This window comes from Leptopilina heterotoma, unplaced genomic scaffold (genome assembly GCF_015476425.1).
Source record: "Leptopilina heterotoma isolate Lh14 unplaced genomic scaffold, ASM1547642v1 Lhet_354, whole genome shotgun sequence".
Taxonomy (NCBI): Eukaryota; Metazoa; Arthropoda; class Insecta; order Hymenoptera; family Figitidae; genus Leptopilina; species Leptopilina heterotoma.
The window spans coordinates 15,175-39,419 of record NW_025111036.1 but is presented as its reverse complement, the minus strand read 5'-3'; the positions used below and the strand labels follow the sequence as shown (position 1 = coordinate 39,419).

The following is a 24,245-nucleotide window of genomic DNA, read 5'->3' as shown; positions in this document are numbered from 1 at the left end:
TTAGTTAATTGTAAAATTTTAATGTTAAAAAAATGTAAATTTTTATATAAATATTTAATCTCACTTGATATGTCAGAAAGTTCTAATTTTAAAATTTTCCTTCCGAAAAATTGAGTATTAGTTTCTAAACCATCGCAGCATGATTTTGAGAAAAAACGAAAATTCAAAAACGTGTTATTAACAATATGATCTGGCAAGATACATAAATTTTTACATACATAGAGAAATTTCCTTTGGTTCTTCCTTCGAGCGATCCTATAATTAAGTTTAATCCAATTTTTAATTTCATTCAGAGTGTGTTGTCCAAATTGATGGAGAATTCGTTCGTAAAATTCTTTATTCATGTTGATTGATGTAGAGTCTTATTGGTTTTAAGGCCAGTGTATAATAGTAGTTTTTGTTTGTTTGATACTAAAAATACTATCAGAGGGAATATATCTTACTGGTTGCAAAATTTAATACTTAATAAAACTACTTTTAATTGTACTCAAGTAAATCTAATTAATAAAATTAACGAAACAAAAAAATTTTTAAACTCTAATAAAAATATTGTTGTAACCACTGCCGATAAATGTAACAAAACTGTTATTATAACAAAAAATGATTATATTTCGAAAACACTTAATCTTTTAACTGATACGACTACTTATAAAAAATTGAATTCTGATCCTACAATCTCCATTCAAAATTGTTTACGAAATCTTTTAAAATCTTTTTTAAATAAAAAATACTTTGAAAAAAACACATATAAATTTCTCAATTGCACAAATGGTGTTGCTCCAAAATTTTATGGATTACCAAAATTACATAAAAATAACATCCCTATGAGACCAATTACATCTTTCATAGGTAATCCAATATATAATCTATCAAAACTTATAGCTAACATTTTAAAAAAATCCCTAAATACCGAAAATAATCACTATATTAAAGACAGCTGGGATTTTAAAAATAAACTTAATAATATTTTTATTCCTCCAAATTTTACAATCTTTTCACTTGATGTTGTTTCCATGTATACAAACATATCTTGGACACTAATCAACAACACTATTAAAAGCAAATGGTCAGAAATTGAAAAACACACAAACTTCTCGCAGGATGATTTTCTTGAAGCTTTAAATTTATGTTTAAATTCGGCATACTGTCAATTCCAAGGAGAATTTTATAAACAAATATTTGGTTTACCAATGGGTTCTCCAATATCCTCAAGTGCGGCTAATATTGTCATGGAGGGTATTGAGGATAAAATTTTAAACAAAATCAAATATAAAATTATTTTTTATTTTCGATATATTGATGATATATTAATTTGTGCACCTTCAAATAAGGTGGACGATATATTATGTAGATTCAATTCTATCGATAAACATTTAAAATTTACTTTAGAGTTATCTAACAATAATAAAATTAACTTTCTAGATCTTTCCCTTTCAATTGACAGTAATAATTTTATTGAAACAAATTGGTTTCGTAAATCTATATGGACGGGCAGATATATGAATTTCTATTCACACCACCCTCTAAGTTATAAAATAGGTATTATATACACTCTAGTTGATAGGGCTATTAAATTGTCAGATCAACAATTTCATCTTGAAAATCTTAACATTGTTAAAAAAACATTGCTACTTAATGGATACCCAATAGATCTGTTAAATAGAAAGATTTCACAGAGGTATAATGCTCTTACCAATAACTTACATAGAAAAATAAATAACAACAATTTTCCAATTGAAAAAATTATAAGTATACCTTATATTCAAAATTTTGATGAAATATTTTTTAATATATTTAAACAACATAAATTTAAATTAGTTTTCACTAACTCTAATAATTTAAAAAACTGTATTTTTCCAAAATTTAAAGATCCAACAGAGAAATTTCAGAGAGTTGGATGTGTATATAAAATTCAATGCAAAGATTGTGATAGTTGTTATATCGGAGAAACCTTAAGACATCTTAAAACTAGAATAAAAGAACATAAACGATATGTCACTCACAACCAAAATATTAATGCTTTAACTAATCATACTTTTGATAATAAACATTCTTTTGATTTTGACAATACAAATATTTTACAAATTGAAATAAATAACTGGAAAAGAAAAAATTTGGAAATGTTCTATATAAAAAATAATACTAATAGTATTAATTATAGAACAGATATTGACAATCTAGATAAAATATACTATAATTTAATTACTTATTTTAAAACATAATTTAAAAAGTTTAATAACATAGAAATCTACTTTACCTATCATACCTGGACCCTAATACACAACCCAACCTCTCTGTCATAACTCTCTGTTCATAGAAGCACATTTTTTGCAAAAAATGTGTTTCTACAAAATTTATAAAATTAATTAAATTGTTTAATATAAAATGTTTTTTTTTAAAAAAATTTTTTTTTACAATAAAAAAATTTTTTTCCTTTTCTATACTTGTAATGTTCTTCTAAAGGGTAAGAAACTTTTTCATTTTTTTTCACAAATTAAAACATAACCTCATAAAATCTTTTTAAATTAAAATTAAAACAATTTTAATTATTTTTTTCAGATATTTTAATCCTTTTTGAAATCTTTTTATGATGTGTCCAATATTTGGATAATTTTCTGTAAAATTGTTCATCCCCTGATGAGGAACCATATGGTTCGAAACTAGTCGGGATTATAAAATAAACATCATATAAAATAACCGTATCTAGGCCTTTTCATTATCCTACAAAATATATAATACGGTCAAACAAACAAAAACTACTATTATACACTGGCCTTAAAACCAATAAGACTCTACATCAATCAACATGAATAAAGAATTTTACGAACGAATTCTCCATCAATTTGGACAACACACTCTGAATGAAATTAAAAATTGGATTAAACTTAATTATAGGATCGCTCGAAGGAAGAACCAAAGGAAATTTCTCTATGTATGTAAAAATTTATGTATCTTGCCAGATCATATTGTTAATAACACGTTTTTGAATTTTCGTTTTTTCTCAAAATCATGCTGCGATGGTTTAGAAACTAATACTCAATTTTTCGGAAGGAAAATTTTAAAATTAGAACTTTCTGACATATCAAGTGAGATTAAATATTTATATAAAAATTTACATTTTTTTAACATTAAAATTTTACAATTAACTAATAATGATTTTTTTACATTTTAAAAAAAACAAGTTTACTTAAATCTTAATAAATATCAAATTAAACTAAAGAATTCTTCAAAACTTAAAATCGAAAAATTAAAAAGTCAACAAATTATTAAAATAAAAACTAATCAAAATTGGATTGAAAATTTAACTCCATTAAACATTCCTAAAAATGTCTCTGACATTTTAGCTCTAGGAGGTAATTTTGGTTTTCCATATTCTTCAAAGCAAATACCAATCCCCACTATAATTTCAAATGTAGAATATGGCATAAGGAATATTCCCTCTGATACTAAAAATACTATCAGAGGGAATATATCTTACTGGTTGCAAAATTTAATACTTAATAAAACTACTTTTAATTGTACTCAAGTAAATCTAATTAATAAAATTAACGAAACAAAAAAATTTTTAAACTCTAATAAAAATATTGTTGTAACCACTGCCGATAAATGTAACAAAACTGTTATTATAACAAAAAATGATTATATTTCGAAAACACTTAATCTTTTAACTGATACGACTACTTATAAAAAATTGAATTCTGATCCTACAATCTCCATTCAAAATTGTTTACGAAATCTTTTAAAATCTTTTTTAAATAAAAAATACTTTGAAAAAAACACATATAAATTTCTCAATTGCACAAATGGTGTTGCTCCAAAATTTTATGGATTACCAAAATTACATAAAAATAACATCCCTATGAGACCAATTACATCTTTCATAGGTAATCCAATATATAATCTATCAAAACTTATAGCTAACATTTTAAAAAAATCCCTAAATACCGAAAATAATCACTATATTAAAGACAGCTGGGATTTTAAAAATAAACTTAATAATATTTTTATTCCTCCAAATTTTACAATCTTTTCACTTGATGTTGTTTCCATGTATACAAACATATCTTGGACACTAATCAACAACACTATTAAAAGCAAATGGTCAGAAATTGAAAAACACACAAACTTCTCGCAGGATGATTTTCTTGAAGCTTTAAATTTATGTTTAAATTCGGCATACTGTCAATTCCAAGGAGAATTTTATAAACAAATATTTGGTTTACCAATGGGTTCTCCAATATCCTCAAGTGCGGCTAATATTGTCATGGAGGGTATTGAGGATAAAATTTTAAACAAAATCAAATATAAAATTATTTTTTATTTTCGATATATTGATGATATATTAATTTGTGCACCTTCAAATAAGGTGGACGATATATTATGTAGATTCAATTCTATCGATAAACATTTAAAATTTACTTTAGAGTTATCTAACAATAATAAAATTAACTTTCTAGATCTTTCCCTTTCAATTGACAGTAATAATTTTATTGAAACAAATTGGTTTCGTAAATCTATATGGACGGGCAGATATATGAATTTCTATTCACACCACCCTCTAAGTTATAAAATAGGTATTATATACACTCTAGTTGATAGGGCTATTAAATTGTCAGATCAACAATTTCATCTTGAAAATCTTAACATTGTTAAAAAAACATTGCTACTTAATGGATACCCAATAGATCTGTTAAATAGAAAGATTTCACAGAGGTATAATGCTCTTACCAATAACTTACATAGAAAAATAAATAACAACAATTTTCCAATTGAAAAAATTATAAGTATACCTTATATTCAAAATTTTGATGAAATATTTTTTAATATATTTAAACAACATAAATTTAAATTAGTTTTCACTAACTCTAATAATTTAAAAAACTGTATTTTTCCAAAATTTAAAGATCCAACAGAGAAATTTCAGAGAGTTGGATGTGTATATAAAATTCAATGCAAAGATTGTGATAGTTGTTATATCGGAGAAACCTTAAGACATCTTAAAACTAGAATAAAAGAACATAAACGATATGTCACTCACAACCAAAATATTAATGCTTTAACTAATCATACTTTTGATAATAAACATTCTTTTGATTTTGACAATACAAATATTTTACAAATTGAAATAAATAACTGGAAAAGAAAAAATTTGGAAATGTTCTATATAAAAAATAATACTAATAGTATTAATTATAGAACAGATATTGACAATCTAGATAAAATATACTATAATTTAATTACTTATTTTAAAACATAATTTAAAAAGTTTAATAACATAGAAATCTACTTTACCTATCATACCTGGACCCTAATACACAACCCAACCTCTCTGTCATAACTCTCTGTTCATAGAAGCACATTTTTTGCAAAAAATGTGTTTCTACAAAATTTATAAAATTAATTAAATTGTTTAATATAAAATGTTTTTTTTTTAAAAAATTTTTTTTTTACAATAAAAAATTTTTTTTCCTTTTCTATACTTGTAATGTTCTTCTAAAGGGTAAGAAACTTTTTCATTTTTTTTCACAAATTAAAACATAACCTCATAAAATCTTTTTAAATTAAAATTAAAACAATTTTAATTATTTTTTTCAGATATTTTAATCCTTTTTGAAATCTTTTTATGATGTGTCCAATATTTGGATAATTTTCTGTAAAATTGTTCATCCCCTGATGAGGAACCATATGGTTCAAAACTAGTCGGGATTATAAAATAAACATCATATAAAATAACCGTATCTAGGCCTTTTCATTATCCTACAAAATATATAATACGGTCAAACAAACAAAAACTACTATTACAAAAATCCGTAATTTAATCGTCGATTAAATTCGTCTCAAAATCCGTTACCCAATTTTGAGACGAATTCGATCGACTTTTATGAAGTTCTCCGCCATTTTGAAATTTGAAAAACTGACATTGGACTCTAAATCAGCGACTTCAGTATTTTTTTATCACTGATTTTAGTAAGTTTAGTGGTTATATCTAAATTTATTGTTTCAATTTTTGCTCCAAATGTTGAAGGAATGATAAGAATAAAAAAAATAGTTTCGTTCACTAAATCTAGTGTATAATTGTCATTTTCAATCAAATCGAGGTCCACAAAGGCTAAAAATTTTCGTAATGTTACAGACTATCAATAAAAAAATTAAAACCTAAATATTTTTTACTGTTTAATGTAAAAAAAGTACAAGTTACTTGAGTGTCTAAAAAATAAAAATCATCAAAATTTTCATGAAATTTGATCTTTAATCGACTGTAACACTCTTAATTTTCATTGAATCTTATACTATGACATATGGATCAAAAGGTAATTTAATTATCTTTACAATGACACCCTATTTATCATATTTTGACATTTATATTTATGTTAAAAATGAAAAAACACTACATTTTTAGCGTTTTTATGGTTCAAAGGCTCTGAACCACGGGTTAATATTAAAATTTTTTATTTCCAAATATTGTGTTTTTATTTTTACACAATTTGAAAGAATTTTAGGGGATGAGACCCAATAAAAAAAAGTTTTTTTTTGGGACACCCTAACGCGCAGGGCCTGAAAACATACCAATCTTTAAATCACGATTTCTTTGTAAATACAAATGTCAGAAAATTAATAAAAATACCAATTAAAAGGTAATTAAATTCTACGATTCATGATACATAACTGAAATTTTTTTTTTGCTTAGGGAATTTTGGGAAATCTGCCTACAGATATTTTGGATTCCGCACTCCAAGGTTATGTGGGGTTGGTATGATAAAACAAAAGGAAATACAAATAAAAGAAAAATAAATATATAAAATAGTAAATTTAATAAACTGGCGACCTACTACCAGCCCGACCCACTAAAACCCGTAACCCTTCTTCCGGAGCCCTTTACCCTCTCTCGGAACTGTCGTAAGACTTTAGCCTTCGAGGTTGGCGCTCCAACTCTGTCGCTGATGCGACCTTCTTCTTCTCTCTGCGGTTTTCCTGCGTCCGTAGTTAAAAAAAATGATTAAAACTATTTCATAGTCTAAGCGGAATTTACAGCACAACAATAATTTTAAAAAAACAAAATTTTTTTAAGAAGTTTAAAAAGTCAAAAGATAAAATCGCAAACGGATATAAAAAAGAAAAGAAAAAAAAAGTAAACACGTATATAATGTTGAAAAGACAAAACTGTACAAAGATGAATAAAAAACACAAAACAATTAAAAAATGTATAAGGACAAATAAATCACAAAATAAATTAATAAAAAACAAACAAAACAAATTAAAAGCTGTTTAAATTACGCTTTTTGGCGACCGTCGAGATCCTTCCTCGACATAACCGAGAGTATAAAGTTCTCGACATGCCGCCAATTTTCTTCTGACTGGGTCATCAGCGATACCATGTTCTCCGGTGTAACTTGTCTGTTTACACCCTCGAACATGGCCCGCCTCTCCAAGTCCCATTTCTTGCATGAAAAGAGGGTGTGCTCCGCGTTGTCCTCAGGGAACTGGCAATATGCACACACCTCGTCCTGGCGTAATTTAAAGCGACACAGGTACGAGTTAAAACACCCGTGACTTGTGAGCGCCTGAGTCAGATAATAGGAAACCTGACCATGTTTCCTATTTATCCAGGTGGCAAGTGCCGGGATAAGGCGATAAGTCCATCGACCTTTTTCCTCACCATCCTATCTTTCTTGCCATTTTTCTATGAGCCTGTGCCTCGCTTCTTTGCGGATCAGGCCCTTGCTTGGTCTTAATTCCTCATCCAAGGAACTGCTTTCTTTAGAAAAGAGAAACATTTCTTCCCTTTCCCTCGCCAAAAGATCTGCTGGCGGGACACTTACAAGGACCTGCACAGCACTCGTAGATACCGTCTTATATGCAGAGATGATACGCGTTGTTATCGATCTCTGCGCCGACAGTACCTTTTCACAGATGGTCACACATCTTTTACTTCTCAGGGATGGGGCCCACGCTGGTGCTGCATAGAGAATTTTAGCGTGGGCGACACTCGCCACCAGTCTCCGTTTTTGTTCACGGGTTCCGCATACGTTCGGCAGTAGCCATGTGGTGGTGGAAGTTTAACCTTCCATCCAACTCCACACCAAGATATTTAATTTGCTTACTCCACTTGACCTCGAATCCGTCTATCACGATTCGTGGGAGCTTATAACCACGTCTGTCTGTGACCAGCAGTGCCTCGGTCTTTTCCAGGGCCATTTCAAGACCTCTGGTATCCAGCCAGCTTTTTGCTAGTCGCAGACATTCGTTCACCAATGTCCCAAGAGCCTCCTCACTTTCGGCAGTGCACACGAACAACGCGTCGTCCGCAAAGCCGATAATCACCGCACCTTCGAGCAGATCCATTCGCAGAAAATCATCATAAGATACATTCCATACAAATGGACCCACCCTCGAGCCTTGAGGAGCCCCACGCTGCATCTCTTCCTTGAGAGTGCAGGTGTCTCCCTCATATATAACCCACCTGTCGCTAATATAATTATCCATTATTCGCAACAATTAGGGTGGCATGTTTTTCTTTTCCATCGACTCGATGAGATCTTTTCATCTTGCGGAATTAAACGCGTTGCGTATGTCAATTGCTACCAACGCGCAAAAGCTCTTCTTTTTTCCGGGTCCCAACTTGTTTTTTCCTGCTTTGGCTATGTCCACAACTGCCTGGATGGCATCAACTGTGGACTTGCCTTTACGGAAGCCAAATTGGTGATCCGATAGACTATTCTCTCCGGTCAAGTGGCTTTGCATTCTCTGCAGAACCATATCCTCTAGAAGTTTACCCATCGTATCCAACAGGCATATAGGCCTGTACGATGAAACCTTATCTAAAGGTTTTTCACCTTTCCTTAGGAGGACTAACCTCTGTCGCTTCCAGTCGCGGAAGAACTCTCCTCTCTCAAGGCAAAGATTGAAGCATCGAAGCAGAATCTGGGGTGAAGTGTCGATTACCAACTTTAGGATCTCGTTACTTATCCCATCGATTCCAGGCGCCTTGCCTGTTTTCAATCTTTTGCCTGCTTTTTGTAGTTCACTAAGTGTGAAGAGTTCTTTTTCTTCGACTTTGCAAAAACTCCAGTCCCTTCTAAGGTATGGCTCTGCAGGAGGAAACAAAGAATTTATTATCTTTCTGACCCAATCGGGATTGTCCAGGCCGGGGGTCTTTTGCCTCGTCGCTAATTTCTTAGTAACGATTTTAAAAGCCAGACCCCATGGGTCCTTATCGACTTCCTCGATTAGGTCCTTCCAGCTACGGCGTCGCGACTTGCGGATCTCTTTCTTGAGGTTCTTTTTTGCCTCCTTGAAAACCTCTTTCAGCAAGGGATCTCCCTTAGATCGGGTATATGTCCTTCTTGCTTTGAGGCATTCCTTCCTCAAGGAGGCTAGCTTCTCTGACCACCAATGCAAGGATTTTCTTACGGGAATAGCGCCTTTGCGTGGCATTGACGCATTGCAAGCGGTGACTATCATGTTTCTCACCGCTCGCACCTCTCTATCCAGGCTGCTCGGCCTCTTCACCCAGCCCAAGTCCTCAATTAAAAGGGCTTCTCTTAGGGACTGGCCGAACTTTTCCTTGTCGTGTCTCTTCATATTCCACGAGGAGGTTTTGCGACTAGGAGCATCCTGTCTTTTTCCTCCTCGTGTGTCTCCCATCGAGACTGAGAACTCAATGTACTGGTGGTCACTTGCGGTATATTCCTCAGAGACCCGCCAGTCGCTTATGCGGCTAAATAGTTTAGACGATGCGATCGTTAGATCTATAATTGATCCGATCGCACCTCGTCTAAAAGTCCATGTATTGCCTCGGTTTACAGCCAATAAGTCGTTTCTGGAGATCATTTCTCCAATACGAATTCCTCTCTTGTTGAGTCTCGTCTCACCCCGCTCTGTCGACTTTGCGTTAAAATCGCCAGTGATGATGACATCCAGCCTGGATTCTGTGAGGCTCGCTTCTAGGTCTTCGATATTGGCTTCGAAGTTTGTCAGTGGGTCGTTGGGTGAGAAGTAGCAGCTATACATACGTATATTAGCTACCTCTACCCACACGAACCCACTGACCGTCTCCAGAAACTAGTTAACCCGCAATTCTGGGTTACACAGCTTAATGGCGGCTCTCTTCGCCTTATCCTGATACCAAGGGACGAGGTCGCTTCCTTGATACTGCTCACTGCAGAACAGGATATCGACCTCATTTTCCCTTGCTGTTTGCATTAGGAGCAACTGTGCATCCTTACTTGTATGCAGGTTGACCTGCAAAAATTTTAAGGATTTGCCGTTTTAATCTTTTGCAGTTCTTTCCTGTAAACCGGACAGGCTCTCTTTCCGGACTCATGATCCGTTTCCGGCTTTCCCAGGTCCAAGCAAGTAAGGCACTTCGGCTTAACGTTACAGCTCTTCGCGAGGTTTCTCTCTCCGCCGCATCTTCGACAGTTTTTACTTCTGTCGGGGCCTTTGCAAGATAGGGTTCTGTGTACTTAACCTAGGCACTTTTGGCACCTAGCTACTTCAACATGCTCGCGAATTTGAGCATTTATCCAGCCGATTTTGATTCGGCCAAGTTTAAGCAGAATGTCACTTTCTGCTTCTGCAAAGCGGATTAGAGCCACCTTAGTACTTCTGAAGCGCGTCAAAAGGTGGCACTCTATCTTCAGATCAGGTTTGCCCAGCTTTTCTCTTAGAACTAAAATCACCTCATCCTCCGTCGTGGTTTCATCCAGCTCCTTGATCTCAGGAGACCTTTTATTTACGAGAGCAGTGACCTCGCATGGCAAGGCGCCATGCAGAGCCGAGGACAGTGCTTCCGCAAACTTCAAGGTATCTCCACCCTTTTTCACTATCACAAGAACCTCCTGTTTAAAGGTTCTCCTGATTTTATGAATCACAGTACCAGTGTCTTCTGGTTTAACCTTTCATTTTATCAGCGGCAAGATACCCTCATAAGATTTTGGGTCTCTTGCCGTGATCTTTACCGCTTCCGTGGTTCTAAGCTTCAAAGGGCGTTTTAAGAGCTCTTTTTTCTCGCCTGGGGGCTTCTTTCTTGGAGCCCGTTCCCTTCTTTTTCCAACAACCTTAAAGCCGTCCTCATTGTCCGCTCCGTCTTTTAAGACGGTCTCAGCATACGTCTGGCTAGGACTACTTGAGGACGCCTCTTTTGCTCCAACTAGCGACTCAGAATTAAGCGGTGGAGCATCCTTTCGCTTAATCCTCTTTTCGCTCCGAGTCACTTGTTGGGCAATCGACTTGTAGCAATCGATAAAGTTGACAAAAAAAATTTTTAAATAAATTTTTTTTTGAAATTATTTTAACTTTTGCATATTTTTTAAAAATTGTAGGAAAAATTTAAAACTTACACAGGTGCACGGAGAGACCGGGATGTGTATTTTTTGTATAAAATCACACTAGAATGTCAATTACTATTTTAATAATATTTAATAATATTTTTTTTTAATTACTATTTTCACATTGCAACCACCGGAAATAAGGGGACTTTTTGTATTCTTTACTATTTTCTACACTAAGTCACTAATCCGACAAATGTTTACCAAATTAGTAAAGTTTCTTACTATTTCGTCCAATAGTTCCAAACAACTGTAGTAAAATCAGAAATATTGTGTACGTAAAATTACTATAGTCGTTTGTAAATGCAGAAAGAAAGAGTGAAAGAAAAAATACGCACTTTTATTTCCGGTTTCCCGTCAATTCTTGACTAATGGAGACAAACTGGAAGCATTTTTACATACACATACACAGACACACACTTATATATTTGTTGGATAAATATTTGAAGACACACACATGTTTATTTCACTTATATGTATAGACGCGGTTTATTAATACACTAATACACAACTGCACGCACGACAACGAATTTCACTGAAAGTATACATCTTTGTTTCCTTATATATTAAATGATGAAAATTTACAGCACTTACGAGAAAGCAGTTTACTTTTAACAACTTATTATAAGACATAGTTCTTGGGACAGGAATAAATGCAAAATTTATTAATTTATAATGGTCAATTTCTGAGATAACGAACGACCTACGTTTCACTTTATATTTAATTATTGTAGATAATATCCACATTTATTTTACATACGCGAAACATAGTCACTGTCAATGATCGGATGGCATCGGCTCATTTACGGAGATTGACAAAGTTAGTTTACAACTCTTACACAAAATATTAAAACTTGCTATTTCAATGTAGCAAATTTATCTATTTCTTTTGTAAATTTATCTATTTCTGTAGTACATTTTGATAAAAGTCCCTTTATTTCCGGTCATTGCAACCATTTTTAGTAATTTTTACAGATGTGGGTCTCTCCGTGTGTAATCATTCAAGTCTCATCTTTAATTTAAGAGTAAAAGAGTTAAAAAATCTTATTTAATTAGTGAGATATCATTATAATCTTCCAAGCATTTTCAGCTAAAAACCGTTAAAAATCGACTAATCCAATGCATTTGTCAAAAAACATGCTCGGACGTTTAGAAAAATATCTCACGAACCGAATAAAATTTTTTAACTCTTTTGGTCTTAAATTAAAGATGAGGAAAAAATGATAAAAAAAAAGGAAAAAATGATGATTAAATGATCACACCTATGTAAGTTTCAAATTTTTTCTACAATTGTTAAAGAATATGCAAGGGTTGAAATAATTTTTAAAAAAAATTTATTTTTTTCATTTTTTTGTCAATTTTGTCGATTGCTGCTGTTACAAACGAGAATTTATTGTTTTAAATATTGAGCTTTTGAGATGGCTTTAAATTCTTATTTGGGGAGGCTCAAAGCTGCCAAGGTCTGAAGGACCTTGTTTAATTTGCGGGACCGTTATCCTACTTTTAAAAGTTACTTTTCTGCTACGTTTATTTTTAATCAAGATGAAAGAAATATAATTTAGACAGGTATGTAAGAAAATTAGGATGCAATTCACTTCAACTTGTTTTAGTTTATTTCCCAAATTAATACTTGTACAAAAGGTGTAGAAAAGTGTAGTGTGATTTTAAGAAATTTACTTATGATTGAAACGATATATGTTAATTACAACTACCGGCAGAGCTGTTCCTCTTTCGATTCACAGAAAACTCGGTCGGGCGAAAATTAACCTTTGCTTTTGTTTTTCGGAAGATCGCGACGTTAGATTCGCGCAATTTTCTTTTGTTTGCGAGATTGCACTTGTGGTAAGTGGACGCGAGCAATATCTATGCAACCGGCCGTCTCACACAACTGTGTAAAACTCACTGCGTATCTACTTTTTACCGAATTAGTCCGGGCAATATCTATGCAACCGATAATTCGATAATTAGTTTTGATCGTGCTCGTGGGCCACCGATATTTGAGACGGACGCGGGCAATATCTATGCAACCGGCCGGTTATAAATAACCGGTCGTATGAAATCTCCCAAAAATCAAATCGATCGAATATCCATTACATCGAATTTCAAAACAACGAATGCTCAATACATCGAATTTTCAAAACTTCGAATGCTCATTTCATCGAATTTTCAAAACTTCGAATGCTCATTACATCGAATTTTTTAATCATCGAATGTTAATTTGATCGAATTTTTAAAACGTCGAATGTTAATTTGATCGAATTTTCAAAACGTCGAATGCTCAGTTCATCGAATTTTTAAAACATCGAATGCTCATTAGATCGAATTTTCAAAACTTCGAATGCTTATTTTATCGAATTTTCAAAACGTCGAATGCTCATTTCGTCGAATTTCCAAAACTTCGAATGCTCATTTCATCGAATTTCCAAAACTTCGAATGCTCATTTCATCGAATTTTTAAAACATCGAATGCTTATTACATCGAATTTTAAAAACTTCGAATGCTCAATACATCGAATTTTTAAAACATCAAATTATAATTTGATCGAAATTTCAAAACGTCGAATGCTCATTACATCGAATTTTTAAAACATCGAATGCTCATTTCATCGAATTTTCAAAACTTCGAATGCTCATTTCATCGAATTTCCAAAACTTCGAATGCTCATTAGATCGAATTTTCAAAACTTCGAATGTTAATTTGATAGAATTTTCAAAACTTCGAATGCTTATTACATCGAATTTTCAAAACTCCGAATGCTTATTTCATAGAATTTTCAAAACGTCGAATGCTCATTTCATCGAATTTCCAGAACTTCGAATGCTCATTTCATCGAATTTCCAAAACTTCGAATGCTTATTTCATCGAATTTTTAAAACATCCAATGTTAATTAGATCGAATTTTTAAAAAGTCGAATGTTCATGTCATCGAATTTTCAAAACTTCGAATGCTCATTAGATCGAATTTTCAAAACATCGAATGCGTATTTCGTCGAATATTCAAAACGTCGAATGTTAATTTGATCGAATTTTTAAAACTTCGAATGTTAATTTGATCGAATTTTTAAAACGTCGAAAGCTCATTTCATCGAATTTTCAAATCTTCGAATGTTCATTTGATCGAATTTTCAAATCTTCGAATGTTCATTTGATCGAATTTTCAAAACGTCGAATGCTCATTAGTTTATTTCCCAAATTAATACTTGTACAAAAGGTGTAGAAAAGTGTAGTGTGATTTTAAGAAATTTACTTATGATTGAAACGATATATGTTAATTACAACTACCGGCAGAGCTGATCCTCTTTCGATTCACAGAAAACTCGGTCGGGCGAAAATTAACCTTTGCTTTTGTTTTTCGGAAGATCGCGACGTTAGATTCGCGCAATTTTCTTTTGTTTGCGAGATTGCACTTGTGGTAAGTGGACGCGAGCAATATCTATGCAACCGGCCGTCTCACACAACTGTGTAAAACTCACTGCGTATCTACTTTTTACCGAATTAGTCCGGGCAATATCTATGCAACCGATAATTCGATAATTAGTTTTGATCGTGCTCGTGGGCCACCGATATTTGAGACGGACGCGGGCAATATCTATGCAACCGGCCGGTTATAAATAACCGGTCGTATGAAATCTCCCAAAAATCAAATCGATCGAATATCCATTACATCGAATTTCAAAACAACGAATGCTCAATACATCGAATTTTCAAAACTTCGAATGCTCATTTCATCGAATTTTCAAAACTTCGAATGCTCATTACATCGAATTTTTAAATCATCGAATGTTAATTTGATCGAATTTTTAAAACGTCGAATGTTAATTTGATCGAATTTTCAAAACGTCGAATGCTCAGTTCATCGAATTTTCAAAACTTCGAATGCTCATTTCATCGAATTTTCAAAACGTCGAATGCTCATTAGATCGAATTTTCAAAACTTCGAATGTTAATTTGATAGAATTTTCAAAACTTCGAATGCTTATAACATCAATTTTCAAAACTCCGAATGCTTATTTCATAGAATTTTCAAAACGTCGAATGCTCATTTCATCGAATTTCCAGAACTTCGAATGCTCATTTCATCGAATTTCCAAAACTTCGAATGCTTATTTCATCGAATTTTTAAAACATCGAATGTTAATTAGATCGAATTTTTAAAAAGTCGAATGTTCATGTCATCGAATTTTCAAAACTTCGAATGCTCATTAGATCGAATTTTCAAAACATCGAATGCGTATTTCGTCGAATATTCAAAACGTCGAATGTTAATTTGATCGAATTTTTAAAACTTCGAATGTTAATTTGATCGAATTTTTAAAACGTCGAAAGCTCATTTCATCGAATTTTCAAATCTTCGAATGTTCATTTGATCGAATTTTCAAATCTTCGAATGTTCATTTGATCCAATTTTCAAAACGTCGAATGCTCATTAGATCGAATTTTCAAAACTTCGAATGCTCATTTCATCGAATTTTAAAATCTTCGAATGTTCATTTGTTCGAATTTTCAAAACTTCGAATGCTCATTAGATCGAATTTTCAAAACTTCGAATGTTAATTTGATAGAATTTTTAAAACTTCGAATGTTAATTTGATCGAATTTTTAAAACTTCGAATGTTCATTTTATCGAAGAGAATTTAACATCTGAGTTTACTATCTATGTAATATGTTCTTCCTAGGGAATTTTGAAAGTGCGCGAGATTTGAAATCGTTATGGTAAGTGACAATTTTTTTTATTGAGTAAATCTTTTTTGTTTGTTTACTAATTACTTGTCAGTAAATGTTTATTATTTTGTTATATAAGTATCACTATTATTATGATTATTTTAATTTATATGATAGTTTTTATTATAAGGTAATTAAATTAAATTGTGGTTATCTATTACAATCATAGATGGCTCTAGTAATATGAATATGTGTTTTACAAATTTTTATAAATATTAATCTATTTTTAGTATAATTATTAATATTGTTATTCTTATTATTGTGTAATTGTGAATTTATTATGTATATTTAATGTAATATTGATTTATTTAGAAGTCAGTAAGATGATCGTTAAAAAAAAGTAGTGAATATTTCTTATTTGTCTAAATATTTCGCTTCTAAATGAAGAGTTCAAGTTTCTTTTATCTATTTATAATGAATGATTGAATGAATGAATGAATGAATTACTTAATTATTGTGCATAAATTAAAATTATTTTCAAATTAAATAAAATATTGTGTATTGTTATTATTTTGTTATTTCTTTATATAGTGAATATTAAATTGCATTACTCTCTACTTTAAATAAGAAATAGATTCTATATGTAAGTAATACTTAAATTTTTATTGTAAATAAATAACAAGATTCCTACAGAAATCCGAAATTAAAATTCCATACCTTTTCCATGATTTATAGGTCAAACTTTTACGACATTCCAGTGCAATTTTAAATATAATTTCATTACTTTTGGGCTCTTCGAAAATAGTTTACTTATTGAATAGCCTCGACTCTTTGATAAAAAATTTAAAATTATCTAATATTATCAAAAATTCAAATATCCGAATTGCTTAAAATTCAACATTTTTTCCTCTTTTTTTATGGGATTTAGCTTCATTATTTTTGGGCTCTTCGAAAACAGTTTACTTATTAAATAGTCTTGACTTATTATTATTATTATTATTATTATTATTATTATTATTATTATTATTATTATTTTTTTTTTTTTTTTTGTAGTCGGAAGTGGAAAATCTGCGAATTCAGATACCTGGGTAATGAATTCCAGGTTATGTGGGGGTGACCGCTCTTGTTCCGGTCTACCCACTAAAAACCACTCCCGTCTTAATTTGGGACACTTGATCCACCTGCGGAACTACCGTCAGGCCTTCAACTTCGCAAATGGTGGTCCCCTTGTCCTACTCCTTAACTGGGCCTTAATCCGCCCATACAATGCGGAAGCGTGGGTGGGAGGAAAACTAAGTGATTTCCTCCCCCCCATGCTCACACACAGCTGAGCACTGGATTCCTTCGGTCAACCTCGTCTTCCGTCTCTATGTTTTTCTTTCATTACTTTAATAATGAAGGATTCAATATGCCTCCACGAGTCCACGTTCTGAACCATGGTAGACACCATGTTATCGGCGTTGATTTCAAAGCCAACTGCCGTAAACATGGCCATTCTATCATGGCTCCAGTGCCCGCAATAAAAGAGAGTATGCTCCGCGTCATCTACTGCAGCGTCACAGTAGGCGCATTTTGCTACTCTCTTAATCTTAAACCTGTGAAGGTACTGTCGGAAACATCCGTGACCTGACAACACTTGTGTCAGGTAGTAGCCAACTTCACCGTGCTTTCTTCCTAGCCAAGTGGCGAGGTTGGGGATCAGGCGATATGTCCACCTTCCTTTAAGATCCCCATCCCATCTCTCTTGCCATTGTTCAAGGAGTCTACATCTCGCCTCTTTGCGGATAGCCGCTTTGGCGAGATTTCTACTCTGCTCTTGCGAGGTAACTAGATCTTTGTTACGCTGAAAGACTTCCTGTCTTTCCCTCGCCAGTAAGTCCACTGGCGGGAGACTCGCAAGAACTAGAGCAGCGCTCGTTGAAACTGTTCTGTAGGCTGAAACCACTCTCCGCGCACAACCACCCTGTGCGGAGAGTAGCTCGTCAGAGATGCCGCGGTTCTTTAGGGACTCAGCCCATGCAGGGGCAGCGTAGAGCTGCTTTGCTTGAACCACGGTCGCCACTAATCGGCGTTTCTTTTCCCTGGGGCCACCGACATTGGGCATCATCCTAGATAGGTTTCCCATACAGTCGGCGGCATTCAGTGACGTGATCTTAGAATGTTGGTCGAACTTTAATTTTCGATCCAACGTCACTTCCAGGTACTTTAAACTGTTTCCCCAGGAGACTTCAGTCTGTCCTATTCGAATCTTCGGGACCTCAAAGGATCTTTTACTTGTGACAAGCAAAGCTTCTGTCTTCTCTGTAGCCATTTGTAGGCCGTTGAGATCTAACCAGAGCTTTGCTCGTCTCAAGCTTTCGTTGACCCTTATTTCTAGAATCCGAGAAGTCCGCGCGCCACACACTATAATGACGTCATCCGCAAAGCCAACCATTATCGTATCTTCAGGTAAGTCAATTCTAAGGAAGTCATCGTACATGACGTTCCATATAAATGGACCCACCTTTGATCCTTGGGGAGCTCCGCATGTCATTTCATGTTTGAGATGACATGCATCGCTCTTGTATTCAACCCATCTGTCGCTGAGATAGTTGTCTATCATTCGCAACAGATAGGTTGGTACCCCTTTACGACGCATCGCCTTGATGCAATTGTCCCACTTTGCGGAGTTAAATGCATTACGTATGTCGATGGAAATAAGCGCGCAGAATCCCTTCTTCTTGTCCTCTTTGACTTTCTTCGCATGGTTTACAACAGTGAGTATTGCGTCGACTGTTGACCGGCCTTTACGAAAGCCAAATTGATTCTCCGATAGGCTATTTTCGCCTATCAGAATTTCCTGAAGTCTCTGCAGAACCATTCCCTCTAGAAATTTGCCCATCGTATCCAATAAACAAATTGGTCTGAACGATGTGACCTTATTCAGAGGTTTATCGCCTTTCCTGAGAAGGACCAACTTCTGCGTTTTCCAGTCACCGAAGAACTCTCCGGCTGTTAAGCACGTATTAAAGACGTCAAGAAGCAACTCAGGATCCACTGCGACAATCTCTTTTAAGATTTCGCTCGGTATCCCATCATTGCCCGGCGCTTTACCGTTTCTTAACGTCTTTGCCACCTTTTTCAATTCCTCAATCGTGAAGAACTCCTCGTCTCGTACTACGCAGTGAGTGTAGTCCTCTCCAGAGAGAGGGCTAGGTTCCGCATAGGGAAACAGTGCCTTTATGATTTTCAGGACCCAAATCGGATCATCCAAACCAGGGGTTTTATGCCTTGTCACTAATTTCTTAACGACAATCTTAAAAGCCAAACCCCACGGATCCTTCTCGGAATCTCCGATTAGGTCCCTCCAGCAACGGCGTTGGCTACTTTTCACGGCCTGCTTAAAAGTACGTCTGGCTTTATGCCATGTTTCCCGCAGCTGGAGGTTTCTCTTCGAGTGAGTAAAATGCCTCCTTGCTGCGTGGCACTCTCTCTTAAGGCAGGCCAGTTCTTCATTCCACCAGTACATAGATCCCTTTCCCGTTTTTATTTTCTGCCGGCGAGGCATAGAGTGATTGCAAGCTCGAACAATCACCCGCCTCGCCTCTCGCACTACACCCTTTAAAGAAGCTGGTTTCCTCACCCAGTTTGACTTGCGAATAAGTCGCGACTCTTCTAGGGACTCCGCCAGCTTCTCCCTGTTTAGTCTCCTGAGGTTCCAAGAGGCTCCCTTGCTACCATTTTTTGGTGCGGTTCGTCCTCGAAGTTTTCCCTTAGAGACTAAAAACTCTATGTACTGGTGGTCACTCAATGTTTCCTCATCCAGTACCCTCCATTCTCTTATTCTGCGGGCTAGGCGAGGAGATGCGATTGTTAAATCAAGGATAGATCCTGATTCTCCCCTCCTGAACGTGAACTCGTGGCCCCGGTTTAACACCACCAGCCCATTCGTCGCCAGCATATCGGAAACCAAGATTCCTCTCCTGTCCAGACGAGTCTCCCCCCATTCCGGCGACTTACTATTGAAATCTCCCGCAATGAGGACATCCCCGTCGAAAGCTCTCAGGCTCTCTTCAAGCGAGTGAATCTCGGTGTCGAATTTTCCAAGTGGGTCGTTGGGCGAGAAGTAGCAGCTGTATATGCGAATACCCGCCATCTCCACCCAAACATACCCCTTGTCCGTACCTAGGAATGAACCGGCGGTGATATCCGGATTACATATATGTATTGCTGATCTACCTGATGAGTCTTGAAACCAGTTTGAGAATCCTTGCTTCTTATACTGCTCACTAATGAGCAGTATATCCACTCCTCTCTCTCTGGCAGACTGCATCAGGAGATTTTGGGCAACACTACCCTTTCTGAGGTTGACCTGGAGAAATCTTACCTCTTCTGCTTAAGCTTCTTTAGTTCTTCCCTATAGACGGGGCAGGACCCGCTTCCTGGAGCGTGCTTTGTCTCCTTCATCCCTTTGTCCTCACAAGTTGTGCAATGGGATTCCCCTGCACAGTTCTTGTGGGAATGGTCTAAGGAGCCACACTTCCAGCAAGCTTTGCTCCTATCGGGTCCTTTGCAGACCCTTGCGATATGCCCATAACTAAGGCATTTATGGCATCTTTCCACTTCCACCCTGCTGCGGATCCTGCAGTTTATCCAACCTACCTTAACTTTACCAGCGGTAAGCAGAGCATCCGCGTCTGCTTCTGGTAGTTGGATAACTGACATCTTTACTCCTCCATGCAGGGTGAAGAGTCTGCAGGACACCTCTAAATCGGTCCTGCCCAAAGCTTCTTTTAAGGCCTTAGTGACATCTTCAATACTGGTTGTCTCATCCAAATCTCTAATCTCTAGTGATCTCTTTGTCACCAGAGGTGAGACCATTGCTTTGCCTTTGAGGGCCTCGGTCAATTTGCTGCTGAACGTTGAGAACTCCTGCCCCCTTTTAAGAACGAAAAGCAGATCTTGCCTTTTCGTTCTTCTAATGGACAGAACCTCTGTTTTTGTTTCAGCAGGGTTGACCTTGGCGAAAAGCTCTTCAATAAGTATCTTTGGAGGAACTTTTCCGTCCTTCATTGATACTCTGATGGCGTCGGTATTTCGTTTCTTTTTCTGACCTTGTCCACTGGACGATTGTTTTTTCTCTTTCTTCTTCTTCTCCGTATTTTTCTTGTCTTTCCTGGAAACAACTTCGTTCCAGCCGTCAGGATTTTTTTCTTCTTTCTCTGACGGCGTAGTGGATTTAGTTTTTTCCTCCTTCTGTGTTAACATAGAGGCCGGTTTTTTTGTCTGCCGGTCCTCTGGGGATGTTGAGGCGCCTCTCTTCGTGCTTTTGGTAGAAGAGGGGGCTTTATCCCCTTTCTTTTGTTTCGGAGTGGTCAATGGCGTTTTAGGACGTGCCACTTGACCAACTCCTCGGTACCTAATAGATGGCTCCATTGATTTTTGGAGCCGATCTGCTGATGAGCGGAGAGCGAGACCCGCACTCCTAACTCCGCCAAAGATTTCCTTTGCTTCGGCCATGAACTCTCTCACTTCAGTTGGAGTATTCTTCCTAAATGAATTCTCCATAGCGAGAAGAGTTTTTTCCAGAGCTTCATTTTGAAGTCTCTGCTCCGCCATGATACCAAGCATGATTTTCCATACTTCGGCCCATGGAGGAACCGAGAGACCACCCTGTTTCGATCCAATTGCAGCAGTGCATTTCTCTTCCTCGCTTGTGGAAGGAAACTGATGCTTCGCTGCAGATGTTTCTGCAGTCTCTGTCTCCATTTTGTCTTCAGATTCACGGTCTGAAGAACCAGTGTGAGAGATGGAGATCCGGGCTTGGGACCGGTTCAAAGCGGAGTTTTGTTTTGTTTTTTATTATTATTATTATTATTATTATTATTATTATTATTATTATTATTATTATTATTATTATTATTATTATTGTTATTATAAATTCGAAATAAAATCACATTTTATATTAAACAAAATTATATTTTTATTTATAATTGTAGAACTACATACATTTTATTTTATAATCGTGAATAAATCTTTGAAACATTAAAAGTTGTTATACTTTTTTTATAAAATTTACATTACTATAAAAGTTTAGTGTGAGTGACTGAAAAAAACGGTGATTTTTAGGAATTTTTTTCAGGGAAATTATTGCATCTAATTTTTTATACAGTTTTGTACATGTATACATATTTGTATAAATAGTCAACATTTTGTAATTTTTTCAAAGAAAAATATTCTTTTTTAATTAAGAGTTATTCGCTATATAAAAAAAAATCCAGTTTTCCCACTGCGCTGTAGTGATTGCGGCCTTCTGAGGGACTGAAATAAAAAAAACAAAAAGTTTATTTAAGTCGAAGATATTTGCCGTACAATGAGGTTTCAGTTTTTTTAATGCATGAAAAATAAAATTTTAAAATAAAAGTAAAATAAAATCCGAACCATCGGATTTTTTTTGGCGAAAATGAAAAGCTTTTTCAAAACTCCACCATTTTGTTGCAATTCAATATTTTTTGACATCCGAGAGTCATTGTACGGCAAATATCTTCGACTTAAATAAACTTTTTGTTTTTTTTATTTCAGTCCCTCAGAAGGCCGCAATCACTGCAGCGCAGTGGGAAAACTGGATTTTTTTTTATATAGCGAATAACTCTTAATTAAAAAAGAATATTTTTCTTTGAAAAAATTACAAAATGTTGACTATTTATACAAATATGTATACATGTACAAAACTGTATAAAAAATTAGATGCAATAATTTCCCTGAAAAAAATTCCTAAAAATCACCGTTTTCTTCAGTCACTCACACTAAACTTTTATAGTAATGTAAATTTTATAAAAAAAGTATAACAACTTTTAATGTTTCAAAGATTTATTCACGATTATAAAATAAAATGTATGTAGTTCTACAATTATAAATAAAAATATAATTTTGTTTAATATAAAATGTGATTTTATTTCGAATCTATATTAATAAAATCAGACTTTTGTCTGTACATTGCACGAAATTAATTTTTAATAGCATAATTTATTTATTTGAACAACGAAGAATCCAAAAATGGTAATAGAAAATTTCATGTCTGTATGTATGTATGTATGTATGTCCGCAAAATTTTGTACGCGTATAACTTGAAAACGTCTTGACCGATTGAAGTAAAATTTGGCAATCTTTTAGATATTGGTCTAACTTAAAATATTAGCTATATTTGATGAAAAAATATTGAGCTAAACAAAAGTTATGAATTTTTCAAAAAATTCAAAAAAACATTTTTTTTTTAATTTTTGCAGATTGGCATACATTTTTTAATTTATTAATAATTCCAATGATTATAAAGATATATAACAATAAATTAAATTAAAAAATAATATTAATATGAAAAAAAATTATAAATTTTCCAAAAAATTCGAATTTTTTTTTTAATTTTGACATATTGCTGTAAATTAATCAGTTTAACTTTTATAAGATATATATAAACAATAAATTTACAGATTTTAAACATATTAATTAGAACGGGAGGTATTCAATTTTTTCAAAAAATTAAAAAAATTGAAAATTTCCAAATTTTATATTTTTTATTGTATATCTTTTAAACTTTCAGTAATTAAATATTACATGTTATTTTGTCATATTTTAACATAATTTTGAAAAAAATACTGTCCTGTAACTATAAGATGAAAGTATAAGTATAAAAATGTTTTTAATATAAAAAAATTGAAAAATTATAATTGAGAGACCAATTACTATCAAGCTTAATTCAGGAGTATTTTTGGGGTCTCTGATAAACTTTTGACTTCAAAATAATGGAATTTAGAATTATTTGTTTATCCAATTAATCAACAATTTTCAATTGCAAAAATTTCGAAAATATTAAAAATGGAGATTTTTTATGATAAAATTGATATTGCAGAAATTCAAGAATACCTCTGTGATAAGATACTTGCATTATGCTACTGGGAAAAAACTTAAATAGTAAAAAGTTTTGTTATTTTAATTCTTGATTTAACTTTTAGGGATGTTTTGAGCATTATGTAAAGGCAAAAGTTAAACAAGGTGTCTATTATTATTTTTGTTTAACAAACTATCCGGTTTTTCCCAGCTTTGTCCAAATTTTTACAGGTGTATCTTTTCTCATCAAATATAAATTTTCTTGAGAAGAATTAACATTAAATAAATCTACAAATGGCTACAAAAATTCACTCATTTTATGAAAATACTCTTCGACGGGTTTTTGTTTTTACTGATACTTTTAACAGGGGTTCTACCAACTGGAAAAA

At 33.9% G+C, this 24,245-nt stretch overlaps 1 protein-coding gene across 1 annotated transcript; it reads left to right on the top strand.

Annotated features, from left to right (window-relative positions):
• The first annotated feature begins 824 nt into the window (after positions 1–824).
• Positions 825–5,738, top strand: LOC122505405. The gene is made up of 2 exons (XM_043617000.1): positions 825–2,464; positions 2,560–5,738. The coding sequence occupies exon 1, from the start codon at positions 825–827 to the stop codon at positions 2,220–2,222; it is 1,398 nt and encodes a 465-aa protein (XP_043472935.1). The 3' UTR covers positions 2,223–2,464; positions 2,560–5,738.
• The last annotated feature ends 18,507 nt before the right edge of the window (positions 5,739–24,245 follow it).